Source organism: Carica papaya, chromosome 5 (assembly GCF_054855325.1).
Source record: "Carica papaya isolate Zhongbai chromosome 5, ASM5485532v1, whole genome shotgun sequence".
Lineage (NCBI taxonomy): Eukaryota > Viridiplantae > Streptophyta > Magnoliopsida > Brassicales > Caricaceae > Carica > Carica papaya.
Genome location: NC_142313.1, coordinates 18578798 through 18602269, shown reverse-complemented (window position 1 = coordinate 18602269; position 23472 = coordinate 18578798). Strand labels below are relative to the sequence as shown.

The window sequence follows — 23472 nt, the reverse complement described above, 5'->3', positions numbered from 1 at the left end:
GCCCAAAGACTATAAAGGAGAATACTTCACCCCTTATTTCTCCTGTTCAACCTATCAGGGCTAAAAACCCTCACTAAATGCCCTCTCCAATAGAAGGCCCCATCGTATACTAACCATACTTCTCCAATCTAAAAAGCCTTCAAATATGAGTTCTGAATATCTTAATTTTTGATGAAGATTCTAGCAACTAATTATCGAAGGTTAAATCTTGCCTTGACAGTTAAGAGCCTTAAGGTCTTTGATTTGTAAATAATATATTCTTTTATGTAAAAATTGTCTTATGATTACTTTTTTTTTTGTTGTGTACGTTAGAAAAAACTTTTTTGTAAGATCTAAAATAAAAAGTTTTCTTTTTTTCTCAACATTTTATTTTCTTTTTGTAGAAAAAAATAGATTTTCCAACTCAATATTTTCCTTCTTAAAATCTTAAATTTATTTTCAAAATATTATAACTAATTGTTCAATATAATATTTCTTAGTTCATTCTTTTTAAACTCTTTATATAGTTTATCATATAATTCATACGGTCTATTAAAATAAATAAATTCATCATATCAAAATATGTAGTTATATTGGATTCACTTTCAAATAAACGTTAGAGATTAATTTGTAATAAAATAATAAATTTGGACTGTGTTGAAAAATATTCCAAATTTGGAGTGTTAAAATAGTAATTTATTCTAAATTTTATCCTAATGATTTATCATATGATTGTCGAAAAAAGAACAAATATATAACTTTCGAAATATATAATTGACTAAAATCTTTTCTCTAGCTTATCAATCATGTAATAAAAGTTAATTTTGTCTGGTTATATTTTTTAAAGTAAATTTCTATTAAAAATTACAAAATTATTATTCAGATGCAGTTTTTTTTTCTTTTTAAATTTTATCATTTGTTTAAGTTACAATCACTCTTATTAAACACTTATTTCTATTATAAAACTTATTTATAACTGCAAAAAGACAAAAAAAGAGAGGGGAGTACCAAGAATTCTCTCTCTTAAAAAAGGCAAATCAAGAGAATAAGACAGAGAGAAAAGTTGTCCTTTTAGGAACATCCCATAAACTAGAGTAATACAGGGAAATACAGAAAAATGACAAATCCATTTTGGCTCTATAGCACACTCTCCCTCTTTGAAGCTTAATTTCAGGTGCTTATGTCCTCTTTACAAGGCCTTAGGGCTAGTAAAAGAGAATGTAAAAACATATTCACTAACAAAAATCAAGTATGAAGAAGAAGCGTAACTTGTGTCTATAAATAAAGAAGAAGAATAAGCATCACATGCAATGGCAGAGATCCTATTTACAAAGAAGGGTTATTTGGAATGATTCAATACCTTCACTCTAACAAGACAATTCTTTTATTGCTGCAGCCAAATTCACAAGCAACATAGGTGACTTGCAGCAAGGCTAATCAATCCAAAAATGCTGCTAAAAAGTGATATTCTCATCTAAGCACAAGCAGCTGCATGACCAGGATCCAAGAAGAATAGCTGATGGTTTCATAAACAATCAGCAACCTGTTTAAAGATCTTCCTTGACAGGCCAATCCAAGAAACCAAATTTTGTTTACAAGTTCCCTGAAAATCCTAGCCTTTCATTTCAAAGGATGGGAACTACACATCAATTGTGAAGCAGCCTTCTGTTAAACACCACAACTTGCCACATATATAACAAGATCAACCAATGGCTCTTAGTGGCTGCGATTGGGTTTTCTGTCTAAGAAACACTCAAACCAGTGTTTTGGAGCAGCAGGGTGGATACCATGGAGGCGAGCTACAAAATTCTTTTCACTAGTAGCAACTATGCTTGCAATAGAGTACTCTCTGGCACACAGTCCGTTTTCTGTAAGCCATTTGTGGAATCTGTACCTGGGCTTAATCCGGTTATCCAAGTCAAAACACAGAAAAGCTGGGAAAACATTCAAGTAGTCCAAGGAAGCATCCATCTCTTGGCAGAGAAAATTTACTTTCTGTTCTAAAGTCTCTGGCTTTTGATTCATGATCTTCGGTGCTAATCTAATAATCATACAAAGCTTGGAGAATTTGATCCCAGTTCCAAGTAGACAATCAAAACGGTCCTGTAACTCACTGCTAGTGCCATGCATATGTTCTAACACCTTTATTGTTAAAATATTCTGTCCAAACCCTATGCCATGCAGAAAATTCAACTTATTCATTGTGTAAAAGGGTGTTCTTGAGGATTGAATCTTATTTAAGCTCTCCTTGAATTCTTTATCTATGTCTTCATCAGGGTCATCTAAGGCATAATTTGCTAACAAGTTATGATTTCCATTCTTAATCCTATCGAAGAACCATTGATGAAGATTCAAAGCTCTCATGGAATGAGGCAAATTAACCATTTTGTTTCTGCCAAATATGTAAGGGTAATTTTGAGCAACAGGTTTCAGTTCCTCATCATTCAGTCCAAAATGCTTCAATATCCCCATGATTGAAATCACCGGAGTCTCCAGATCAAAACTCAGAATCTCAGGACTCTGAAGAAGCAGAAGACCAACATTTTCTTTCTTCACGCCAAATCTACAGAAATACTCAACCTTTTGGACCAAAACATCTTCCGGATATTTAAGAAAACGATCTTTGCTCTTACCCATCAAGTCCCCAATCTCTCCCTTCTCACATCCCAAATTATAGAAAACTCTAATTTTCCTACAAATCTCATACCAAACATTGACATTGCTGTCAACACAACTCGCCAAATCACAATCCACAAAAACTCTTTTCAAATGATCTAATAAAGAATCAATCTCGTCACCATCTCCACCCAAGAGACGAGGAAAAGCTAGACTGATACCTGTCACCATAATATTATTAAACCCACGATTTTTACAAGCAGAAAGCCTAGATGTAATATCCTCCGAGCTCTTCCTAAAGATGGAAATTTCCTCTTTATACAACTTACCCAACTTGTTCCAAGGAAACCCAAAACTATTCAGCACACAAGCTACATTCAACATAGTCCGGTCCTCCGAGAAGAAAAACTTATTGGATGGCAAAAATATGGAAACCTCATCATGGTCTATGCCAATACTCTCGAGGAAAAACTCGAATTCATTGATTGGGTGGTACCTGAGGAACTTCCGAAGCGACGTGGCGAAACTGGGAGCCGCGAAATCGAGCTTAGCAATTAGATTAGAGACAGAATATAGGGAGTTCTTGCCAATGTGCTCAGCGTATGTATAGGGCAAAGACCTGGTGGAGTGGAGATAGTCAGTGATAATTTGTTGGGCTTGTTGGATTGCTTGCGGTCTGTACCTTGAGGGGATCTTGGCGAGTTTTGGTAATGAACTGATGTGGCGGGAAAAGAAGGTTTTGTATAGAGATTGAGCTTGGCGTAAGTGCATTTTGATTTTCGAATTTTGGGGGTTTAGGGTTTAGGTTGCAATAACATCATTTTCATTTTCCGTTGATGTCTGAAGGGACTGTTTTAACTTTAACCAGTAATCTCGAGGGCATTTTGGTAAATTTATTCATATATAAACCCTTAAAGACCTTCCTTTCGTCGACGAAATAGATTTTCGACTTCTGCTCCTTTCCGCCGCAGGACGATGGCCCAACACGGCCAATTTTCCATAAACCCCATGGTATCCATCGCCGGTAATCCTCAGTATCAAGCCGACACGTCAGCTGGCGTCAAGCGTCGGCGCGAAGAAGGCGATGGCTTCAATGCCTACACGGGAGGGTTAGAGGAATCGGCACCGAAGCGGCAAGCAAAAGCGCAGGACGTGCTGTTTCGAATTGTGGTTCCCTCGAGGCAGGTCGGGAAAGTAATCGGCCAAGGAGGAAAGCGCATCCAGAAGATCCGTGAAGACACCAAAGCTACCATAAAGATTGCCGATGCCATCGCCGTGAGTTTCCTATCGATTTCTTACTCCATAAAAATGTTGAAATTATCGTTTTCTTCTAGGTTTAAATTAAATTCTGCTTTTAAAGAAAAACCTATTATCTGTACGAGCAGCGCCACGAAGAGCGTGTGATTATCATAAGTTCTAAGGACAATGACAATGCAGTTTCTGATGCAGAGAGAGCCCTCCAGCAAATAGCTGGGTTAATTCTCATGGTAATCTTGTTTTTCATACAGATTCTGAAACTAAAAAAAGAAAAATGATGAATTTGGTGTTGTTGCTGTTTTCACCAGGAAGATGACAATGTTGTGGAGGCAGCTAAAGTGGTTAGTTTAGGACATGTAGCTGCTAATACTATAAGGCTATTGATAGCCGGTTCACAAGCGGGTTCCCTGATAGGAATATCGGGTCAAAATATAGAGAAATTAAGGAACTCATCTGGTGCCACAATTACGGTTCTCGCTCCAAATCAGCTGCCCTTGTGTGCATCTGCCTATGAGTCTGATCGAGTTGTGCAGGTTTGTTGCATTAACCTTCTCAAATTGGACATTTTTTTCAGTATATTGTTCTAGTTTTACTTTTACATTGAGTTTATAGAACAATCTTACCTCTGAAAGGTGTCATTCGTTTAGCTCAGATGAATAGGGGAAAATATTAGAAAGAAAAACTTTCTCATGTTAAGAAAGAGTTTAAGAGGATTAGTGTCTTGAGAAATTAGCATAAAGTAGAAGCTTCAAATTGATTTATAAAAGTAAAAGGAGTTAATGATAAAAGGACTTAATGATTATGTAATAGGTAACTGCGAGAGATGGGTCCTAGCTTTGGGATAGATATTCCTTTAAGCACATGGTATGTTATATTATCCTGCTATTTTGAGCTTGGTGTCTGATTACCAGGTGCTGATTTAGAAAGGCAAGCAGTATAAAGATCTTTGTGGTGAAAAAGTAAGAATGTTGCAATTTCTTCTAAAAATGAATATGAAGATAAATAGGTACCTGAACATCTTTTGAAAATAAACAATATAAATCAAGATAGAGAAAGTTAAAAAAGTTAGGGGTAATGTTTTTGGAGAACGTTTGGGATTGCTCAAAAAAGTGTGCTTAAAATAGCTTTTAAGATACTCATAGTTGAGTTTTATTTAAAAAATTTCAATTAGACACTTGAATAAAGTGTTAACTCTACAAAATAAACAATTATGTTTGATAGTAAAAAAAAACCATATACAGCTACTGCGAATATTTCGTAACATATTATTATATATAATTATTAACTTTAAAAGGATATTAAGAGAAGTTTAATAGGATGTCAAGAGGTTAATTATGTTTGCTAGATAAAAAAATAAGAACATAAAAAAAGTTAAGAATAAAATATTTATTTTATTCATCCTTAAATTACTTCAGAATCTAATAGGCAAGTTTCCTTTAATGTTAACAAATAGAAAGGTTAGAATATGGTACTTGAACTGCTTATAAACAGGAAATAAGCAATTAAAAATGCCCTTTTATTATTTTTCATGCTTAAAGTTCCTTATCTGGACATTGTAAAGATCTTGCTTGATGTAATGCAAATAGGGTTGATTTTCCAATTAGTGATTTGAGGATAAAAATCTAGTTATCACACGTAGTGTTTCTTAGACATTACATCTAAGAAGTCTTAAGCATCACATGTTAGGGTTTAATTGCATCATACAATTAAAAAATTGAGAAACTCTCAAAATATTGTATTGAATAAATGTTATTTCAAGAAGTGTAAGTACATAGTGCTCCCTGAAAGAAAATAAGGCTAGGAATACTAATCCTAACTAGAAAGAAAACTAGTATTTGTAGTATTAGGAATATTAATCCTAATACGAGCACGAAATATTAAAACAAATAGGAAAACTAAATACTAATAAAAATAAAACTCTAAAATTGCTAAACTATAAAAATTGACTCCTAAATAGTATAATACTTTTATATTTAATAGAATTTAATTTCTATTCTGTTTAGGTAATCTATTGCTGCACCATTCTAAATTGTTCACCCCCTAGATGGAGAAAACTCGTCAACAAGGTTTGAAGTGACAAATTATGCAAGGCTTTGATCTTCGAGCTTTCTCATGACAATTTAACGAACTTTGTGCACATTCATTTTCTTCAATAATAAACGTGATGGAAACATGTAACTGTTTGGGAATATGAAATCAAGATGGTAGGATGAAGTCAACTTGTTGACTAATTTGTGCTTCAACTTTATCATTGAGTTAAACATCATTAGACCCAATTATCAACTTAAGTTTCTCCGTGCATTGAACTTCCATAATACTTTCTTTAGGCAGTAAGACATCTTGAATAACCTCAATATTTTTACTTTTAGGAAGACAACTTGATATTTCTTCTCGTTTCCCAATTTTGATGGGCTCATTCTCGTTGTTGTTTTCATTAAATTAGGTGCTTTTGGATGTTTGCAATTATTCATTCCCTCTAGGTAGAGGTTTTAAAGCTATATCCTTTACGTCGAGCATAAAATTACAAATATTTGTAGCCTAGAGTTTCGATCTAGAGCCAAGGTTGACATAGAAGAATATGTATGAACATCATATGAATTACATTGCACAAGATTGGATCAATATAGGTACTATGATGAATAAAAACAAAACTATATTGAGTTACCAAAATGCTAGAATTATTCGTCCAAGCTAGTATGTATGGTTAGGGATGCGGATGCATTCAAAGATTGAGTGATTCAACTGTAGCTATTGGAATAAGATTTTTGCAGTATTTTTCATGAATGATAAGTTTTTTATATTTATTACCACATTGGGCTACAAATTGTAAAATTCGAGAACATTTTGGGTTTTTCCTAGTTCATTGCAAATTTATGCTTAGCTACAATAAAAAAGATTTGCTGATCCTATCATTCTTGATTGATGATTCATTCTCTTCCTCATAATTCCACATGTTTTATACTTTTTCTAGCACACTAACCGTTGTGAAGACAGTTTAAATGAGAAGACTAGACAAGAATATCTCGTTTTAAATTGCTGAAAACCAATCTGAGAGGGGATAAACCGATCTAAGTGAACCGATTTGCTTACACCCAATTTAAAAAGTCAAAATAGAACAAACTCTGAGGTCTACTCGCGATCAAACATGCGTGGGGTTCGCTAGTCGACTCAATTGGAGGTGTTGGTTGCATATCAGTGCTAGTCAATGGTGCAAAAGTTTGGGATCACAAGAGAGAACGACTGGGAGAGCTTGTGTTGGCAAGTGTGGCATTTTCTGATGGAGTTTTAGTGGCGCTTTAGGGCTTCTTAATCGACAAGTTTTGATGCTAGTAATGGAGGTAGTGTCGACCACCTTGCAATGGTAGCTGGTGGGTAGATTGATTGCATTTTAAGGTTTTTGTGATGTTTTCTCTATATGTATTTCAGACTTTTTGAGAGTAGGGTTTTAAAAGTTAAGTTAATGATTTTTTAAGCTCTAATACTAAATTGATGTAGGACAAATAGTTTATTTTTTTTAGTTAGAGATTTAGGAATACAGATCTGGATATCCCATTTAAGACATCTTAAGTATCATATATAATGGGTTGATTGTATCACACAGCCAAAAAATTGAATAACTCTCAAAATATTTTATTGAATAACTGAATGTTGTCTCAATAATGAAAGTACAAAGATATTTATAGTGCTATGTAAATAACTTTTACTAAATATGATTGAACTAAGAAATATTAAAACCAATAACATTAGAAATACTAATCTAACGAAAAAGGGCATTAGTACTAAAATATTGGGAATATTAATTCTAATACAAATAAGAAATATTAAAATATATAAAAAAACTAGATACTAATAAGAATAACATCCTAATGTTACAAAAACTCTAAAAATACTAGTATTTTTATATTTAATAGAATTGTAATTTCTAATTTATTTTTATATTTAATAGAATTGTAATTTCTAATTTATTTAGGTAATCTATCGCTATTTCATTCTGCATTACTGCTTACTAATTGTAGTATTTCCTTCATAGTATTACTATTAGGATTTATGTTGTGAATTTTTTTTAGCTTAATCCAATTTGGAGAAGTTTTCCTAGGAAGAACTATACATACCTTTGCAATCTCTTTATTGAGATGTTAAATTATTGTTGAAGTGTCTTTGACCCTTTTTTCAATCTTTTTGCTTGTGCGATGTAATCAAATGCGTAAATGTGATTCCTATTTGTAATCTCTAAGAACTTTAGATGTGATGTGTAGGTTTTCTTCTAAGTTCTTAAATAGGTAAATTACCCATGATTCATTTTATATTAATTGGTACCAGAGTTAAAAATTTATACTTCTCAAAAATATTATAAAAACCACTACTCTAAATAGTAACCAACCATCTGGGAAAAAATTAGGAACAAAAAATCCTAACACAACAAAATCGCCTAAAAACACCCCATACTCCAATCCACATAGTGCAAGACGCCGAAAACGTCCTTGCTGCCTTACCAAGATATCCATTGTCTCAACCACAAACTTGTACTGAGCGCAAATTTGCAAACATTGCTTCATGTTGGGTATACCATCGGAACCTGACGTTCGTCAGTGACTGGTGCCTGATCTTTATGAAACCATTCAAGAGTGAGATTTATCAAATTGGCTTGTTTGACTCTTTTCCACCAAATTACATTGATTGGTAGGATTTTTCCTATTTTTACTCTTTCTTTATTCATGTTTAACAGAAAACACAAGTGTAGACACTGGTGACTAGTGTTGAGATAAATAATTGCCTAGATAATCTTCAACAAAACCACAATACTTTTGCATACCAAAATAGATACACTTGAAACATTAATATGTAGACTTTATAACATTGTTGGTGTAACTTTGGAAATTTTTGAGATTTTCACATAGATCAAGCAGTCAAGGGGCACCTCACTAGCTCAAAACATTCGTGTTACACAAGTAGTTGTAGTTAGTTAGAAAGCTTTTCCATGCACGGACCACACTTTAAGTTTGAGAGGAACAGGGAAGTGTGTCATTGAGCTACTAACATGGTTGGCTATGACGTTGCGTGAGAGAGTAAAGAGGAAGAAGGATTTGGTTTTGAGAATAGAAATTCGTGACTAGATTTCGAACCTAGGACAAGTATCTAAGACTCCTCCTCTTTTTTCGCTTAAATGGCAACCATTTGTAGTAAGTAGTGTTCAAGATTGGAAGAATATCAAGAGTAGGGTCGGTATGTTAGCATTGTGAAGCTCTTTGTGGTCTTCAGAATGGGAGAAATGAACAAGATTTCCTATTTCATCTTGCTCACTGCCTTACTTGGCTACCATGAGTTCTAATCAACTCCAGAGCAGTTGTTGTATGAGGGAGCATGTTCCTCCTTCAGCACCAGTTGGCCTAGTTGCCATTATCTAGGCTAGGTTTAATTGAGAAGGGTGGAGGCTCAAGAGGTTATGGAGCGTGAACGAGAGAATTGAATGTAAAAAAAGTTATAAAAGAAGAGAAAGAGGAGAGGAAATGATTAGGGTATGGGTTAGAGGATCATCACTTGAAGCACCAAACCTTGCTTAGATGTTTGGTTGTCTCATCTCTTCCATTGTCAGAATCGCACAAGAGCTGGATGCAAATTGCTTCCATTACGACGTGCAACTGTTGTAAACTACTACAACTTGGTGACTGTTTTGGATCCTTGGGAGTTTTAAAGCACCTTGGAAAGGCGACCTCAAAATGCTAGGCGATTTTCCAGATGAATCTTGGCCTCAATCAACTTGTTTCATCGACCGATTTTTCTCACCAAAAGAAAATGACCCATGTCGTCCTCTATAACCAGAAAATTCCTAGTTATAGAAAGGAAGTCCTTTTATGTGGTTACAATGGGGAAATAAGAAAATGATATCAAGATTAGTGAGAGCATAAGAGGATTTCGGGCCTCCATAGTAATTTGGGGAAAAGAAATGAAATGGTTGGTACGAACACTAATGTAGTTCTACCGGGAGAAGGGGAATAGTTTTTGGGTAAGGACTATAGTTGGTTCTTGACATTTGTTATGAATAGTGTTTGGGGAGAATGGATGTGGAAAGCATTTGACCTTAACAGAGAAGGAGGTAGAAGGAGAATTATCATCTCAAAGGATTTACAAACCAATAACTGGTGGAGAATGCTGGTGGCAACCTGTGAACTAACTAGGACACTTGTTAGGCCTCTAGTTTAATTAGAAACGAAGTAGAAGACTCTGTTACTGGAAGACTTTGGTCACCACAACCACAAAAAAGATCAACATGTGGGATTTGCTATCCCAATTATGGGATCTCATTGAAAGTGACATTTGAGAGAGAGCTTGTGCGGTAGTTTGTGGAGGTGGTTAGTAGAGAAGGAGAGAAGCAATATGGGGTTGGGAAGACGAACTCTAATGCCAAAACAGGTCAGGAAAGTTTTGGATTTAGACTCGGTCCATCAATCTTTAAGAAGCTCAGTCCACATGTTTTAATAGGTGGCTCAAATATGCTTAATCAAGTTGGACAAAAGGAAGGGCCCATTAGGAAGGCCATTGAAAAGGAAGGAAAATAGGTCCCTAGACCTAAGCCCAAGTTTCAGTGGCAAGAGAAATCGGAAAAAAAGGAGGGAAATCAATGGCATTGATGATTAGGGAGGGCGTTCGATTTTTGGATGGGGAGATTTCAAATTCGGACCGCATTTTGGAATATAATTTTCTCGTCAATGGACTTGGCAAAAATAGTTCCTCAATTACAGAGGAGATAGAGGAGGATTTTCGGACTTTGGAGATGGGGAAGAGTTCGGAGAAGCAGAAAATAACAGAGTTGGAGGTGGCTATTGCTTTGATTTTAGAGGCTGAGCCAATTGGAATGGGTTCAGAGATTGTGGAGGCATTATATATTGAGGGAAAAGGCAGTGAGGAAGAGGAAAATAAGGGGGAGCTGGTGGTGGTAGAAGTAGTTGAGGGTTGTGGGAAGGGTGAGGAGGAAATGAGGAGTGACTTTCAAACAATATTCACAAAATAAGTTAAATGTTGGGCGTGAGTTTCAATGGCTTTGAAGAGCAAGCTCTTGACCTACTTAGGGCTATCATTAATCAAGGGGGAGCATAGATGGATTCCAAAACACCAAAATCAACTTTTTGGAAGAAGGTAGGGGTAGATAGAAAGGAGTTAAAGAGAGGCTTCATAGATCATTAATTTATGACAAAGTTTATATAGCAAAGAGGGGAAGAAAGGGGGAATCTTCAACTATTCCATTATGATTAATAAAATTTTCTCGTAAAATATGGACAAATTAAATGATTCGAAGAAGAAGACTGCCATTAAGGTGTGCATGGCAATGTAGAAATAAAATATTATTTGTTTTTAGGAGTCTAAAATGGAGATTTTCTCTGACTTGGTGGCCTATAATCTATGGAAAGTTGAGGAGGTGGGGGTGAAGAGCATTATTGGCGGTGGGAACAGTTGGAGGGGTGGCGGTATTATGGAATGAGAGTGTCTTGGAGATCAAGGACAGTTTCAAAGTTGGACATTCTCTCCCCTGTGTGTTCAAATGCAAGGTGAATGGATGGAGATGAGTGTTTACTAGGGTGTACAAGCCCGGAAGTGAATGAGAAGCTGAGGGTGTGAAGTGAAGTGCTTTTTTAAAGATTTGTATAGAGAGGTGGAACCATGAAGACCTACTCTTGGTGGTTGGAGTTTCAATAAGCTGAGTAATCAAGATTACATGTTTCTTGAACAAGCTTTTTTTAGGAGGAAATAAATGAGGCTATCTTGATTTATACAGGGGACAAGGCTTCTTGGCTGGATGACTTCAATATGAGGTTTTTTCAACAGTCCTGGAAATCTAGAGGCCATCTTTGATGAATTTCATACTAGTCTTTGTTGAGGAGTCTAAACTCAACTTTTCTAGTCTTCATTTCAAAGATTCAGTGTGCATCAAACGTAAGTGACTTTGGGCCTGTTAGCTTTGTGGATGGCGGGTAAAGAGTAGTTGCTATAGTTCTGGTGAAGAGATTGGCTAGAGTGATCGAGAAAGTTGTTAGGGAATGCCACCACACTTTCATGGGGGGAGACAGATCCTTATTGCAGCCTTAATACCAAATAAGGTTGTGAACAATTTGTTGAAGGAGGGCGAGCGGAGGAGTTTTGTGCAAACTTGATATGGAGAAGCCATAAAACTATGTAACTTAAAATTTTCTATTTTATATGATAGAGAGAATGAGCTTCAAGAATAAATGGCTGACCCAGATTAAAGCTTGCATCACCACTCCTTCCTTTTCAATTCTAGTGAATGAAGGACCATCAGATTTTTTCAGTCCTCTAGAGGTAAGTCAGGGTGATGATCATTGTCTCTATTGCTACTCTTGCTAGTCATGGAGGCATTAAATAAACTACTTATTAGAGCTAGGGGTGAAAGGTGGGGAGGATTGGTGAAGTGGTAGAAGTGATTCACTTGTCCTTTGGAGATGATACACTGCTGTTTTGTAGCAAGTCCCAAAGACATCCCCAAATTCAGGTTTGTTTTGTTGAGCTCCCAAGCAGTCATCAGTCTTAAGACTATTGGGAAGGTCAGAATTGGTGCAATTAGGTGAGTAGGGAAAAGATGAACAGCTGAATACTATTTTGGGTTACAAGAAGGTGAACCTTCTGATAAAATATTTGGGCCTCCTGCTGGGTGCAAAATTCAAAGAAATTGTTGTGTTGGATTTGGTGTTAAACAGATTCAAATCCCGTTTATCCGAATGAAAAAGGCGTTTACTTCCAAAGGGAGGAAGGCTCACTCTTATCAAAAGCATAATGGCTAATATCCTCATCTACCTCATGTCTTTGGCCACAATTCCTACGAACCTGGCAAAGAGATTATAGACAATTCAATGCTGATTTCTATGGGAGGACTCGGAAGACAAAAAGAGATGTCATCTTGTGACAATAAGATCTTGTGGTAATAAGATCTCATGGTAATAGGATATGGAAAGGGCTTGGTTAAAAGGAAGAAATGTATGGGGCTTATTCCATTGGTGATATTTTGGGTAGTTTGGAAGGAAAGAAACAAAAGTTTTTGAAAGGTTCAAAGAAAGTATCGACAAAATTCGAGAGTGGTGATTTTAGACACTTGGTCTATTGGTTATGCGTCAACCGTTATATTACATGAAAGATTTAAGAGAATTAATTGATATTCTTACTGATTTGTAAATAATTTTGTACATGGGTTTGCATCCCTTTTGGTGTTTGCATTTAATGATACTATTTATGTTTGTTATTTGAAAAAAAGGGTGTGGTGAAGCACCCATATCAATATGGTGGTCTGGGTTTGAGGTCTTTGGCGGAACTCAACATGGCTCTCGAAGATAAATGGCTTTGGAGGTTAATGAGGGAGGGAGAGAGTTTTTGGAGGAAGGTGATTGGAGTTAAAATTTGGTGTTGAGAGGTTTAAGTGGTACACAAAAACTTACATGGGAACATATGGGGTTGGATTCTGGAAGAGGATTGTTGAAAGCAAGGGAGCTTTCCAAAATTGCATTTGGTTGAGAATGGGGTCAAGTGAGAGAGTGAGTCTATAGATGGACTATTGGATGGAAGGGGGAGCTCTTTGCTTGAAGTTCCCCTCAATTTTTGATATTGCTCAAAACAAGGACATCACAGTAAAGGAGGCACATCTTAGCCGTGGTCTTGGGGCTGTTGGCCTGACTAGAAATTTGGACGATTGGAAGGTAGAGGAGTATATGGGGCTTAGTGCTTTTTCACAGGTGGAGTTCGCTGAGGGAAGCAAGAATGAACCCACTTGGAGTCTATGTCCCAAGGGACTCATCTGGCTCAAGTCCTACTATCTTTTTCTAACTCGGTGGTGGGGAGAGAAAGTTTCCTTGGAGATCAGCATGGAAGGTGAAGGCAGGTTAGGAGTGGTTTTCTTTGCTCAAGAAGCAACAAGAGAACATATTCCCACTCTTGGCAAGTTGATTAAGAGAGGAAAAATTGTGTGAATTGGTGTTTCTTGTGCAAAAGTAATGCAGAGACATGCAATCATATCCTACTTTGGTGTCCACTTACATATCGCCTTTGGTCACTGGCTTGTAGCTTTTTGGGCCTGAGTTAGGTCATAACAGGGAGAGTGAGAGAAGAGCTTTGGGCGTGGAGGGGCATCAGAAGTGATAAGCAGACAAGTAGACATAAATCTTTAGTTACTTTTTGGGTCATTCAGGAAGAGAGGAATAGATAGGCCTTTTAAGGGGATTGATGGTAACTTTGATAGAATTAAGAACTTTTGGCTCCAAGCCGTGAGTATTTTAGTTAAGGGCCAACCCCTTAACTTAAGTGAGGTTTTGGGGCGTATCTTATTGTTTTTTGCCAAAGTTGTAACTTCTTTGTATAGGTTGCACTCCCTCGGTGTTTTGTGAATGGTATGACATTTTTTGTTAAAAAAATAGTTGCAGTTAATAAGAGGATTGGTGAATATAGTACTGGAGACACTATTAAAAAGGTAGAACTTGAAGCTCTTGATTATGATGAAAGAATGGACCCAAATTTTTTCTTCCATAATTTGATTGAATAATATTTTAATAGGTATTATTTGGTGTACATACCTGGCACAGATTTGTCAAAATGAAGTTGATCAAACTTACAAAACTATGGTACAACATTGATGAGAATGTAACAAAAGCAAACAGCTGGAAGGTGAAACACGGGATGAGATGAGATGAGAGTTACTTTTGTTGAGGAATATTAGTCTGCAAACTATTTAGATAAAATTTGTGATCAAGCTCATATCTTGAGATAAGGCAACAGATCACAGATTGAATGTACATGAAATTTGAAGAGTGGAAGATATGGAATCATTTGGAAGAAAATGGTACCCTAGCTGCACCTTGTTTTAAAGTAGAATTAAGAGCTAAAATCAAATGGGAGTCGATTTGTCAACCTGTAGACATTGTATCCCAAATTTATAGAGCTACCTTTGATCTGGAAGAATATTTGAAAATATTGAATTCTAAGGAACATTGAGTTTCCAGTTATGGGAAGCTTCTAAAGAGACATTTGAATCAAGAGTGGCTTGACTATGCAGCAACATCAATTTTCAACCCTTCCAAAAGTAAAGAAATTGTTTCTTTAAGATGCGAACATATTGGATACATGGGCTACCAATGCCCATAAAGAACCAACTTGCATGTTTGCATGGAAGAAAAAGGGGAGATACTAGGAGGAAAGGATTGTTATACATCCTACAGGATGATGACTGACCATCAAATCTATAAGAACTATAAGAAAGGATCGTTAGTAGAAAACTAACCATCACAACTATAAGAAAGACTGGAACTGATTGGTAGCAGAATAGAAACTGTTGAGCCTAGTAAACTGTTAATGCACCAGTGAGAAACCTTCAACAATTCAGTTTAGGGAAGAAACTCATATTAGAAAAATTATGCTTACCTTTATTCATTTCACTATCTGTATTTATCAAAGAAGAAACTTGATCTTTCAGTTTAGGACAGAAATTCAAATTAGAAAGATTCTGCTTAGCTTCATTCCTTTCAGTATCTGCATATTTATAAGAAGAAACTTAACTGCAACTGAGGAATGTGTAACATCCTTTGCGGGAAGAAACTAATTCCATCTCTGTAGGAAGAGAAAAAAATACATAGAAAACTATCTGCTAGTAAGAAAAAGGGGAACTGATCAGTAACTGACTTGAAACTCTCTACCCCAATAATCTTTGAGTCATTTTTTCTACTTTCCCTTGGTAAACTGTTTGTACACCAGTGCAGTAGGTGATTACTTGCAGAGGAGGCCATTGATTCTGTTGTTCTTGTAGACAGTCCATAACAAGTTACAGGTGAAAAAGCTCCTACTTATGAATGAAGAGAAGAAACAGTTGTTTGGCGAATTAATTTATGAAGGTTGAAGGGTAAGTAGGAAACTTGACAAGAAAAAGGAAAAAACAATAGTTGAACAAAATATGACTCTCCTGGCCTGAACTTTGAAGGGCAGCTTAGTTAGAGATTTATCTTAGTTCACCCCCTTTGAGAAACTATCAGCTTCCACCTTGCTTTACTTTATCCTAAAAACATAACTGCCAGCCAAGCTTTTAGGGTTTCTCTGCACTCAGTTTGTGTTCTTTCTTCCTGCCTGTCTTTTGCCGTTCTATGGACTGTAACGATTCTGTTATGCTAAATCAGGTCTCGGGTGATGTTTCTGCCGTATTGAAGGCTTTGGAGGAGATTGCTTATCAACTGAGGTCTCTTTGACTTGTGTTTCAGGTTGCTTTTCAATATATTGATTGAAGACCAATTAACTAATCTGTATATAAATTTCATATTTTAGGGAAAACCCACCACGGCAAGTAATTTCGATAAGCCCAGCATATAATTACACATCGATTCGACCACCTCAGCCATATTTGGACCCTACTTCAGGTTTCATTATTCTTTCCATTTTGAATGGTCTTTGAATTTTCACTGCCACATTTTTTGCGGCTGTTTCAAGTTTTAATATTTTCTTTTATAACGACATCATCTTTAGGACAACCAATCTTGCAGCTGATTATGTAACCTTCGAGATGGTGATATCGGAGACGTTGGTTGGTGGGTTGATTGGAAGGTGCGGGTCCAACATATCTAGAATCAGAAATGAGTCTGGTGCTATGATCAAGGTAGACAATTTTTGAATAGTTTTGCCAACTTTAATATTTGTTATTGATTTTATTGCTTTATTAATGTAGACAGTTCTTCAAATATTGTTGCCAACTATAATATTGCTGTTTATTGGGTGATTGCTGGCTCAGTTAGGGATCAGATTAGGGCTTGGTGCGGGGTCAAGAGGGATAAGAGGGCAAGTCTTTTTCCTCTGGTTACTTTCTGGGCATTTGTAAATAAAGAAATAGGAGAGCTTTTGACCGAGTCAAATGTTGATAGATTGAAAGGTTATTGATTCAAAACCCTAATTTTTTAATTAAGGGTCATCCATTTTGTACTGTTGAGGATTCTGGGGACCTGATAGATATTTTATTTGACATGTTAATTTGTATTTAGGTTGTATCCCCTTGGTGCCTGTGAATATATATTATACTTTTTGTTTAAAAAAAAACTTTAATATTGCTGTTGATTTTATTGCTTCTTGTTTCTGTGGAAAAATTTTCTTTTTCTTTATTTTGTTTATTTAAGCATCCAAAATGTTCTGTTTTTAGCAGGTTTATGGCGGGAAAGGTGAACAAAAGCTCAGGTGTATTCAGTTTGGTGGTAGTGCTCAGCAGGTATATCCATATCTTTTATTCCTATCTGCAAAGTACCGCATCTTTTAGTGAGCAATAAGATCCACGGATAACTGATGTTTTGATGAATAAACAATGAAACAAGTTTGTTAATTGATGACCCAGCATATGATATAACTTATTCTGCATTCTGTGTTGCAACTGTTATAAGAAGAATGCACACCAAGTGGTGTCTTACCTCTTGAAATCTCTTTCATGTAGTAGGGCTCAAGACTAAAAAACTGTTAGAAGAAGAATGCAGATAACAGAGTAAATGTCTTCCAAAAGTTCATTGACATTTAGGGAGGCTTCAAAATGAATGAATCTCATAGAAACATCGTTTCTATTTGTAAATCTTTGTTTTTTGTTGATAGACTTGTTTCAAATTTGTAAGTTCAATTTAGGATGAATTTTAAATGGAATTTAAACAATATATTTCAAACATATCAAGATTGAGGAAATTTATAAATGAAATTATGGTGGTTTAGAAGAGAAAAAACTATAAAAAGAAACGCATGCCTTAAGAGGGTGTTTGACTTACCTTACTGTGTAGAAGCTTAGAAGCTGTAGTAAGAGCTCTGTAGCGACATATAAGCTAATACAGTTATTCAAAATATACTTTCAAGTGTTTAGGTAACAAGGACTTTTAAGGTGTATTAATTTGTTTACATGTTTGTTAAAATCATAACTTATAAGCTATTTTTTTTATTAAAATGACAAAAGTAAAAATCTATTTTCAATAATTATGATAACCAGAATGTAATTTTTTCACAAAATCAATTTTCTAAACTTTTTGTTATCTTTCTAAATCAATTTATTTTATTTTATATTCATATGTAATTATTCAATTTGTCTTAACTATTTTGTTAATAATAACCTGAGAATTATGTATTGTTTGACAAGACAAAACTATAAGAATATTGATTATCAATTATATAAGAGGTAATTTGGTTGAAGTGAAGGACTGGATTAACGAACATTTCATATAACAGATATGCTAGAATCTATAAATTGTAAAGGGATAATTTGTTATTATGTTTGGTTAATAACAATGTTTTTTGTAGAACTTATGGTAATAGCTTTTTGACAAACTCACTTGATATAGCTTATAAGTTATATGACTTATAATCTTTTGTTTATTTTCCAAACGTGTAAGCAACGCAGTTAGAGAAGTTATAAACTCCTGCTGAGGAGAGGGAGAAGTTTGGGAAGGAACTTGAAGCTAATAGGAGGAAATCGGGAGACCTGTGGATTGTTGGGGGGGATTTCAACATGACACTAAGTGGAGAGGACAGAAACAGCAGTAACATTAGGATGGCTGATGTTGTCCAGTTTAGGGAGTTGGTGGATAAACTGGAATTAGTTGATCTCCCTCTTTCTAGTGGAAAATGGACATGGACAATTTTGAGGGTCCAACTTGTATGTTCCAGAATTGATAGATTCCTGGTTACCTCTACTTTTTTGGCACAATTACCAGGAGTTATTCAGAAGACACTTCAAAGGCCCACGTCTGATATTATTCTATCTGTCTTCATATGGATGGGATCCAATGGGGGCCTATTCCTTTCCATTTTGACAATAGATGGTTATCGGACATGAAATTTGTTTCATTGATTGAAGAAGTTTGGAAGAAAACAATTATTCATGACAATGCAAGTTTTGGATTGGTTAGAAAATTGAAGGAGGTTAAGAATGTGATCAATGTGTGGACCAAGGAAGAAAAATTAAAGGAGGGGGAGGCTTTCAATAGTATTGTGCAGGAAATCAATGAGATTGATCTGTTGGAGGGGGAAGGTGTGCTGGATGAGATTATGACTGGGAAGAGAAATAATCTGAAGTTAAACCTAGCAAACCTATGCATATAATGGCAAAGCCGAGGAGATTTCTTGGAAACAAAAGTCTAGAGAGAGGTGGGTTAAAGAAGGAGACCGTAACACGAAGTATTTTCATATAATGGCCAGCAACAGGGGAAGAAGCAATTATATACCTGAAATCTGGGTTGATGGCAGCAAAATCACTGGAAATACAGAAATTAGAAAGGCTGCCAAAGATTATTTTGCCAAGTTGTATCAAGAACATTTGAGAAAGCCTACCCTGGATGGTATTAATTTTAAGAGATTATCCGAGACCAATAAAACAATGTTGGAAATGGAATTTTCTGAGGAGATTAAAAAGAGCTTGGATTTGTGTAATGGGGACAAAGCTCCGGGTCTGGATGGATTCAATTTGAAATTTATGCAGAAATTCTGGTATGTGATCAAGGATGATGTTATTGCGATGTTTAGGGAGCTGCACAAAACTGGAAAATTTGTAAGGGCTCTTAATTCTACCTTTATTGCTCTTATTCCCAAAAAGAAGGAGGTTAAGGAGTTTGGATTTTAGGTCCATAAGTTTGGTAGGCTGTGTATACAAAATTATTGCCAAAGTTTTGGGTAGAAGACTTTCTAAGGTGCTTGGGGAAATTATTAGTGACAACCAAAATGCGTTTGTGGAGGGAAGACAAATTCTTGATGCATTAGGCTGCTAATGAGATTGTTGATGATATTGTGACTAATAGAAAAGAAGGAATCATTTGTAAGCTTGATATGAGAAGGCATATGACCATGTTAGTTGGAGTTTTGTTGATTACATGCTTGAAAGGTTTGGTTTTGGGACAAAATGGAGACTTTGGATGCGTACTTGCATGACAACAACGTCTGTCGCTGTTCTGACTAATGAGGTCCATCAGAATTCTTGACGGCAAGGAGATCCACTCTCTCCTTTGCTTTTTATCTTGGTTATGGAAGCGTTGGACGGGCTGTTGAATAAGGCTTGGGAACAGCAACTGTTTAAAGGTGTCTGTGTTGGGCGTGGCAGCAGCACCCTTGATGTGTCCCATCTCTTATTCGCTGATGATACTTTAATCTTTTGTCATCCTGATTTGAGAAACATCCTTCATTTGAGGTGTATTTTACTATGCTTTCAAGGGGTGTCAGGTTTGAAGATCAATCTCTAGAAGTCTGAATTGATTAAATTGGGTAATGAAGGGGATGAGAGAGTATTTGCGGCTGTTCTAGAGTGTAGAGAAGTCACGTGACCTATTAAATATCTTGGATTGCTGTTGGGAGCTAAGTATAAAAACAGTGCTGCATGAGACCTTGTTTTGGAATTGTGTGAGAATAGGTTGGCTGGTTGGAAGAGGAAATTCCTTTCCAAAAGGGGGGAGACTTGCGTTAATAAAAAGCACCATGGCTAACCTACCAATCTATTATTTGTCTACAATCTCGATCCCGGTACATATTGCTAAAAAGCTGGAAAATATACAATGCAGATTTCTTTGAGGCGATGACAATGAGAATCATAAATTTCATCTGGTTAAATGGAGAAAATCAAAAAACCGATTAAGTGTGGAGGTTTGGGAATCAGGTCCATTGTTGATTTAAACGTGGCTTTGCAAGGGAAATGGTTGTGGCGTTATTTACTCGAGGAAGACAGATTGTGGAGACAGATTGTTTGGATCCGTTGGAGTGACCTTGTGTCGGACAACAGTGGGGTCACAAGGCTTAGAAGAGCCCATGGAACGAGTTTACGGAGGAAAATCTTGATGCAGTGGCCTATTTTTTTGGAAAATCTGATGTGGAAGGCTGGCAGGGGCAATAAAATCAGATTTTGGAAGGATATTTGGATAGGTAATATGTGTTTAATGAGGAGGTTTCCCAGAATTTTTTTCCATTTCTCAGACAAAAAATATGCTGATTCAGGATGCTTACAAGATTAATAATGGTTGTGTTGTATGGCTGATCAATATCTCGAGAAATTTGCAGGACTGGGAACTCGGCGAGTTTGAAAATTTACTACTTTTATTGGCTGCTCAACAGATATCTACTGGGGAGGACAAGGTGTTATGAAAGTTGGATAAAAGGGGTGTTTTTTCAATCATATCTTATTATAAGCACTTGACAAACAAAAACAATGTGATAAGTTTTGATTTTCCCTCTAGCCAGATCTGGAAGACGAAAGTTTCCCCTAGAGTCGCTTTTTTTGCATGGGAAGCAAGTAGAGAATGTATCTTGACAATTGATAAACTTAAAACTAGGGGTTTGGCCATTCCAAACTGGTGCTATTTGTGTATGGCTAATGAGAAAAGCTGTGTGCATGTTCTGCTGTGGTGTTCTGTGGCTTCTGGGTTGTGGAATGCTATTTTTAGTATGATTGGTGTTAACTGGGTGATGGCTGGATCTATTAGAGAGGAATTATGGGCTTGGGAATGGATGCATATAGAGAGGAAGTTGAAAAATCTAATTCCTTTATCTTTGTTTTGGATTCTATGGAAGGAGAGAAATTCTAAAGCTTTTGAGGGTAAAACTAATGATTTGTATAGTTTGAGAGATAGGTGGTTGCATTATTTTGGATTCTTATTGTTAGGGTATGACATAATTAGTGATGTGAATTTTAAACATGTCATTGATTCGCTAACAACATTGTAAAGCTTTTGTGTAGGGGCGTTACTCCCGTTTGTTTGGTATCATGTTAATAGAATTCCACTTTTTATTTTTAAAAAAAAACTCCTGCTGGGAAAACAAAAGAATGTGCAAACATAATTATCAAAATGTCATTATGCTAACTCACAGCTGCTTATTCCACTCAAATAAAAAATGCACAAATTTCTTAAGATATTAGAACATTCATTATATTTGCCAAACTTCATTTGGAAATTAAATGAATTTCATTGTCTTTATTTTCAACTTTAGTCTTCTAAATATTTATAAATTTTTTTTCCTGGTTAATCAAGTCTGAGTTCTTGAGATTGCTCTGCTATTATCTGATAGTTTACGATTTTGGATGCTTTCTAGGTAGCATTGGCCAAGCAGAGGGTTGATGAATACATATACTCTCAACTGATACAAGCGGGTGCTCAACAGCCAGCGTAAGATTTCCTACACTTATTGCCTCGATTTCTAATTGTTGGGTTTGCTAGTTTACATCAATGGCAAGGATTTGTACTTCTATGTGGATTATGAAATCTGCTAGGGATGGTTATTTTTTTATTTCTTTGTTCTCAGCTTGAAAGAAGAACGAGGTAATGGTGTTTAGCATGGCAAACTTGTTGACATCCGAACCTAGGGTTTGTTTTCTTAATATCAGGCATGGGTATAAATGCAACAAGGATCTAAATTGCTGCTTAGTGATAAAGTTGTGGGTGGATGGTCTTGGTTTTGGTTAATAAATTCTATTTTATAATAGTAGAAGTAAATCCTCAAGGAACTGAAGGCCCATATTAGAAAAAGAAAAAGGAAAGTGGGATGTGGTACGCTGCCAATCTAATCCTTTTGCACGGTAGGAATAGAGATGGTATGAGACATCATGACATGTAGTAGAGTTCAAAACTTGCAATGAGTTGTTCCTTTCGTCTCCATATCAGCCATCAGTAACTGCTTAATTCACGTGCTATTCTTATGATGAATTGCAAAGTTAATGGAGGTGCATTTTTTCAGTTTGCAGAGATAATAAATTTGGATACAATGCCCTAAAATGCAGAAAGGAAAGAACAATAGCAAGACACTTGTCCGTAGATGTTGGCACTGAGTAGGAGCCATATTTGTTTGGTTAGTCTCCTATTCTCTCTGCTGCTTGTTCCGACACCGATGTATCTGATTTTGTAACTTTGATGGTTCAAAGCTTACAGTTACTGTTGTAATTTACGATCGGTAGTTGATTGATTTTTTTTTTTTTTTTCTAGAAAGAGAAATAATTAAATGATTAATTATGTAAATGTAGACATGGTTGATGGAACTTGTTTGCATGATTATTGGAGGTGTGGGAGTAGTTGTAATTAGGCAGTGGTGAAGAGAAGTTTGTGTTGATGAGATTTCAGATTGTGCTTGTTTCATCCTGGAAATTAAGACATTAAATACTCTAGTACGAACATGGGTGTAAGTTGCTTGAATATATACAATGTGTACAATTTGATCTCCTATGGGTTAGTTATAGCTCAAAATCTAATCTTCTTACCATCCAATTGGGTGCCCCTCAGCAATCTAATAATATAGGGAGATTCTTTATTAATTTTTATATATCTTCTATAAACGAAAATACGTAATTATTTCGCCAGAGATTTAAAAATTACTTTCACTATAAAATTAAGTTTCTTTTGGACTTCAAAAAGGTTTGCAATTTAAGGACTACCATGTGTTAGTGTGTGTGTCGTATTATATAATTTTTTAGTAATAAAATATTAAAATTCTTTTTATAATAAAGGCAAGAATCTCGACATGGCTGGAGCACGTGGGTCCGAATGTTTGTTGTAGTCGTGGGTCGCACGTGCAATCATCCACCCCCCCGTATCATCATCAATCATCAGGGATGAGCAGATGGTTTGACTGTTGACTGCACATGCCCACACGTGTGCCATC

The 23472-nt window shown here is 35.9% G+C and overlaps 2 protein-coding genes across 9 annotated transcripts; one reads left to right on the top strand and one right to left on the bottom strand.

Annotated features, from left to right (window-relative positions):
- Positions 1 to 984: 984 nt before the first annotated feature.
- Positions 985 to 3463, bottom strand: SHOT1 (Mitochondrial transcription termination factor family protein). Its single transcript, XM_022037074.2, has one exon. It carries the CDS (start codon positions 3364 to 3366, stop codon positions 1696 to 1698), a length of 1671 nt encoding a protein of 556 aa, XP_021892766.1. The 5' UTR covers positions 3367 to 3463; the 3' UTR covers positions 985 to 1695.
- A 39-nt stretch (positions 3464 to 3502) lies between these two features.
- On the top strand, positions 3503 to 23034 carry LOC110825167 (flowering locus K homology domain-like). 8 transcript variants are annotated; one of them, XM_088219357.1, is made up of 11 exons: positions 3513 to 3870; positions 3981 to 4082; positions 4161 to 4385; positions 5856 to 5918; positions 16011 to 16069; positions 16156 to 16247; positions 16371 to 16483; positions 17021 to 17083; positions 21913 to 21986; positions 22123 to 22139; positions 22555 to 23034. In XM_088219357.1, exons 1-11 carry the CDS (start codon positions 3571 to 3573, stop codon positions 22647 to 22649), a joined length of 1203 nt encoding a protein of 400 aa, XP_088075483.1. In that variant the 5' UTR covers positions 3513 to 3570; the 3' UTR covers positions 22650 to 23034. The 8 variants fall into 8 exon arrangements, 6 of the variants coding, with proteins under 6 accessions (XP_088075487.1, XP_088075483.1, XP_088075481.1 ...); XM_088219355.1 differs by having other exon boundaries at positions 17018 to 17083; XM_088219361.1 differs by lacking the exon at positions 3981 to 4082 and having other exon boundaries at positions 3503 to 3870; positions 17018 to 17083.
- Positions 23035 to 23472: the final 438 nt, after the last annotated feature.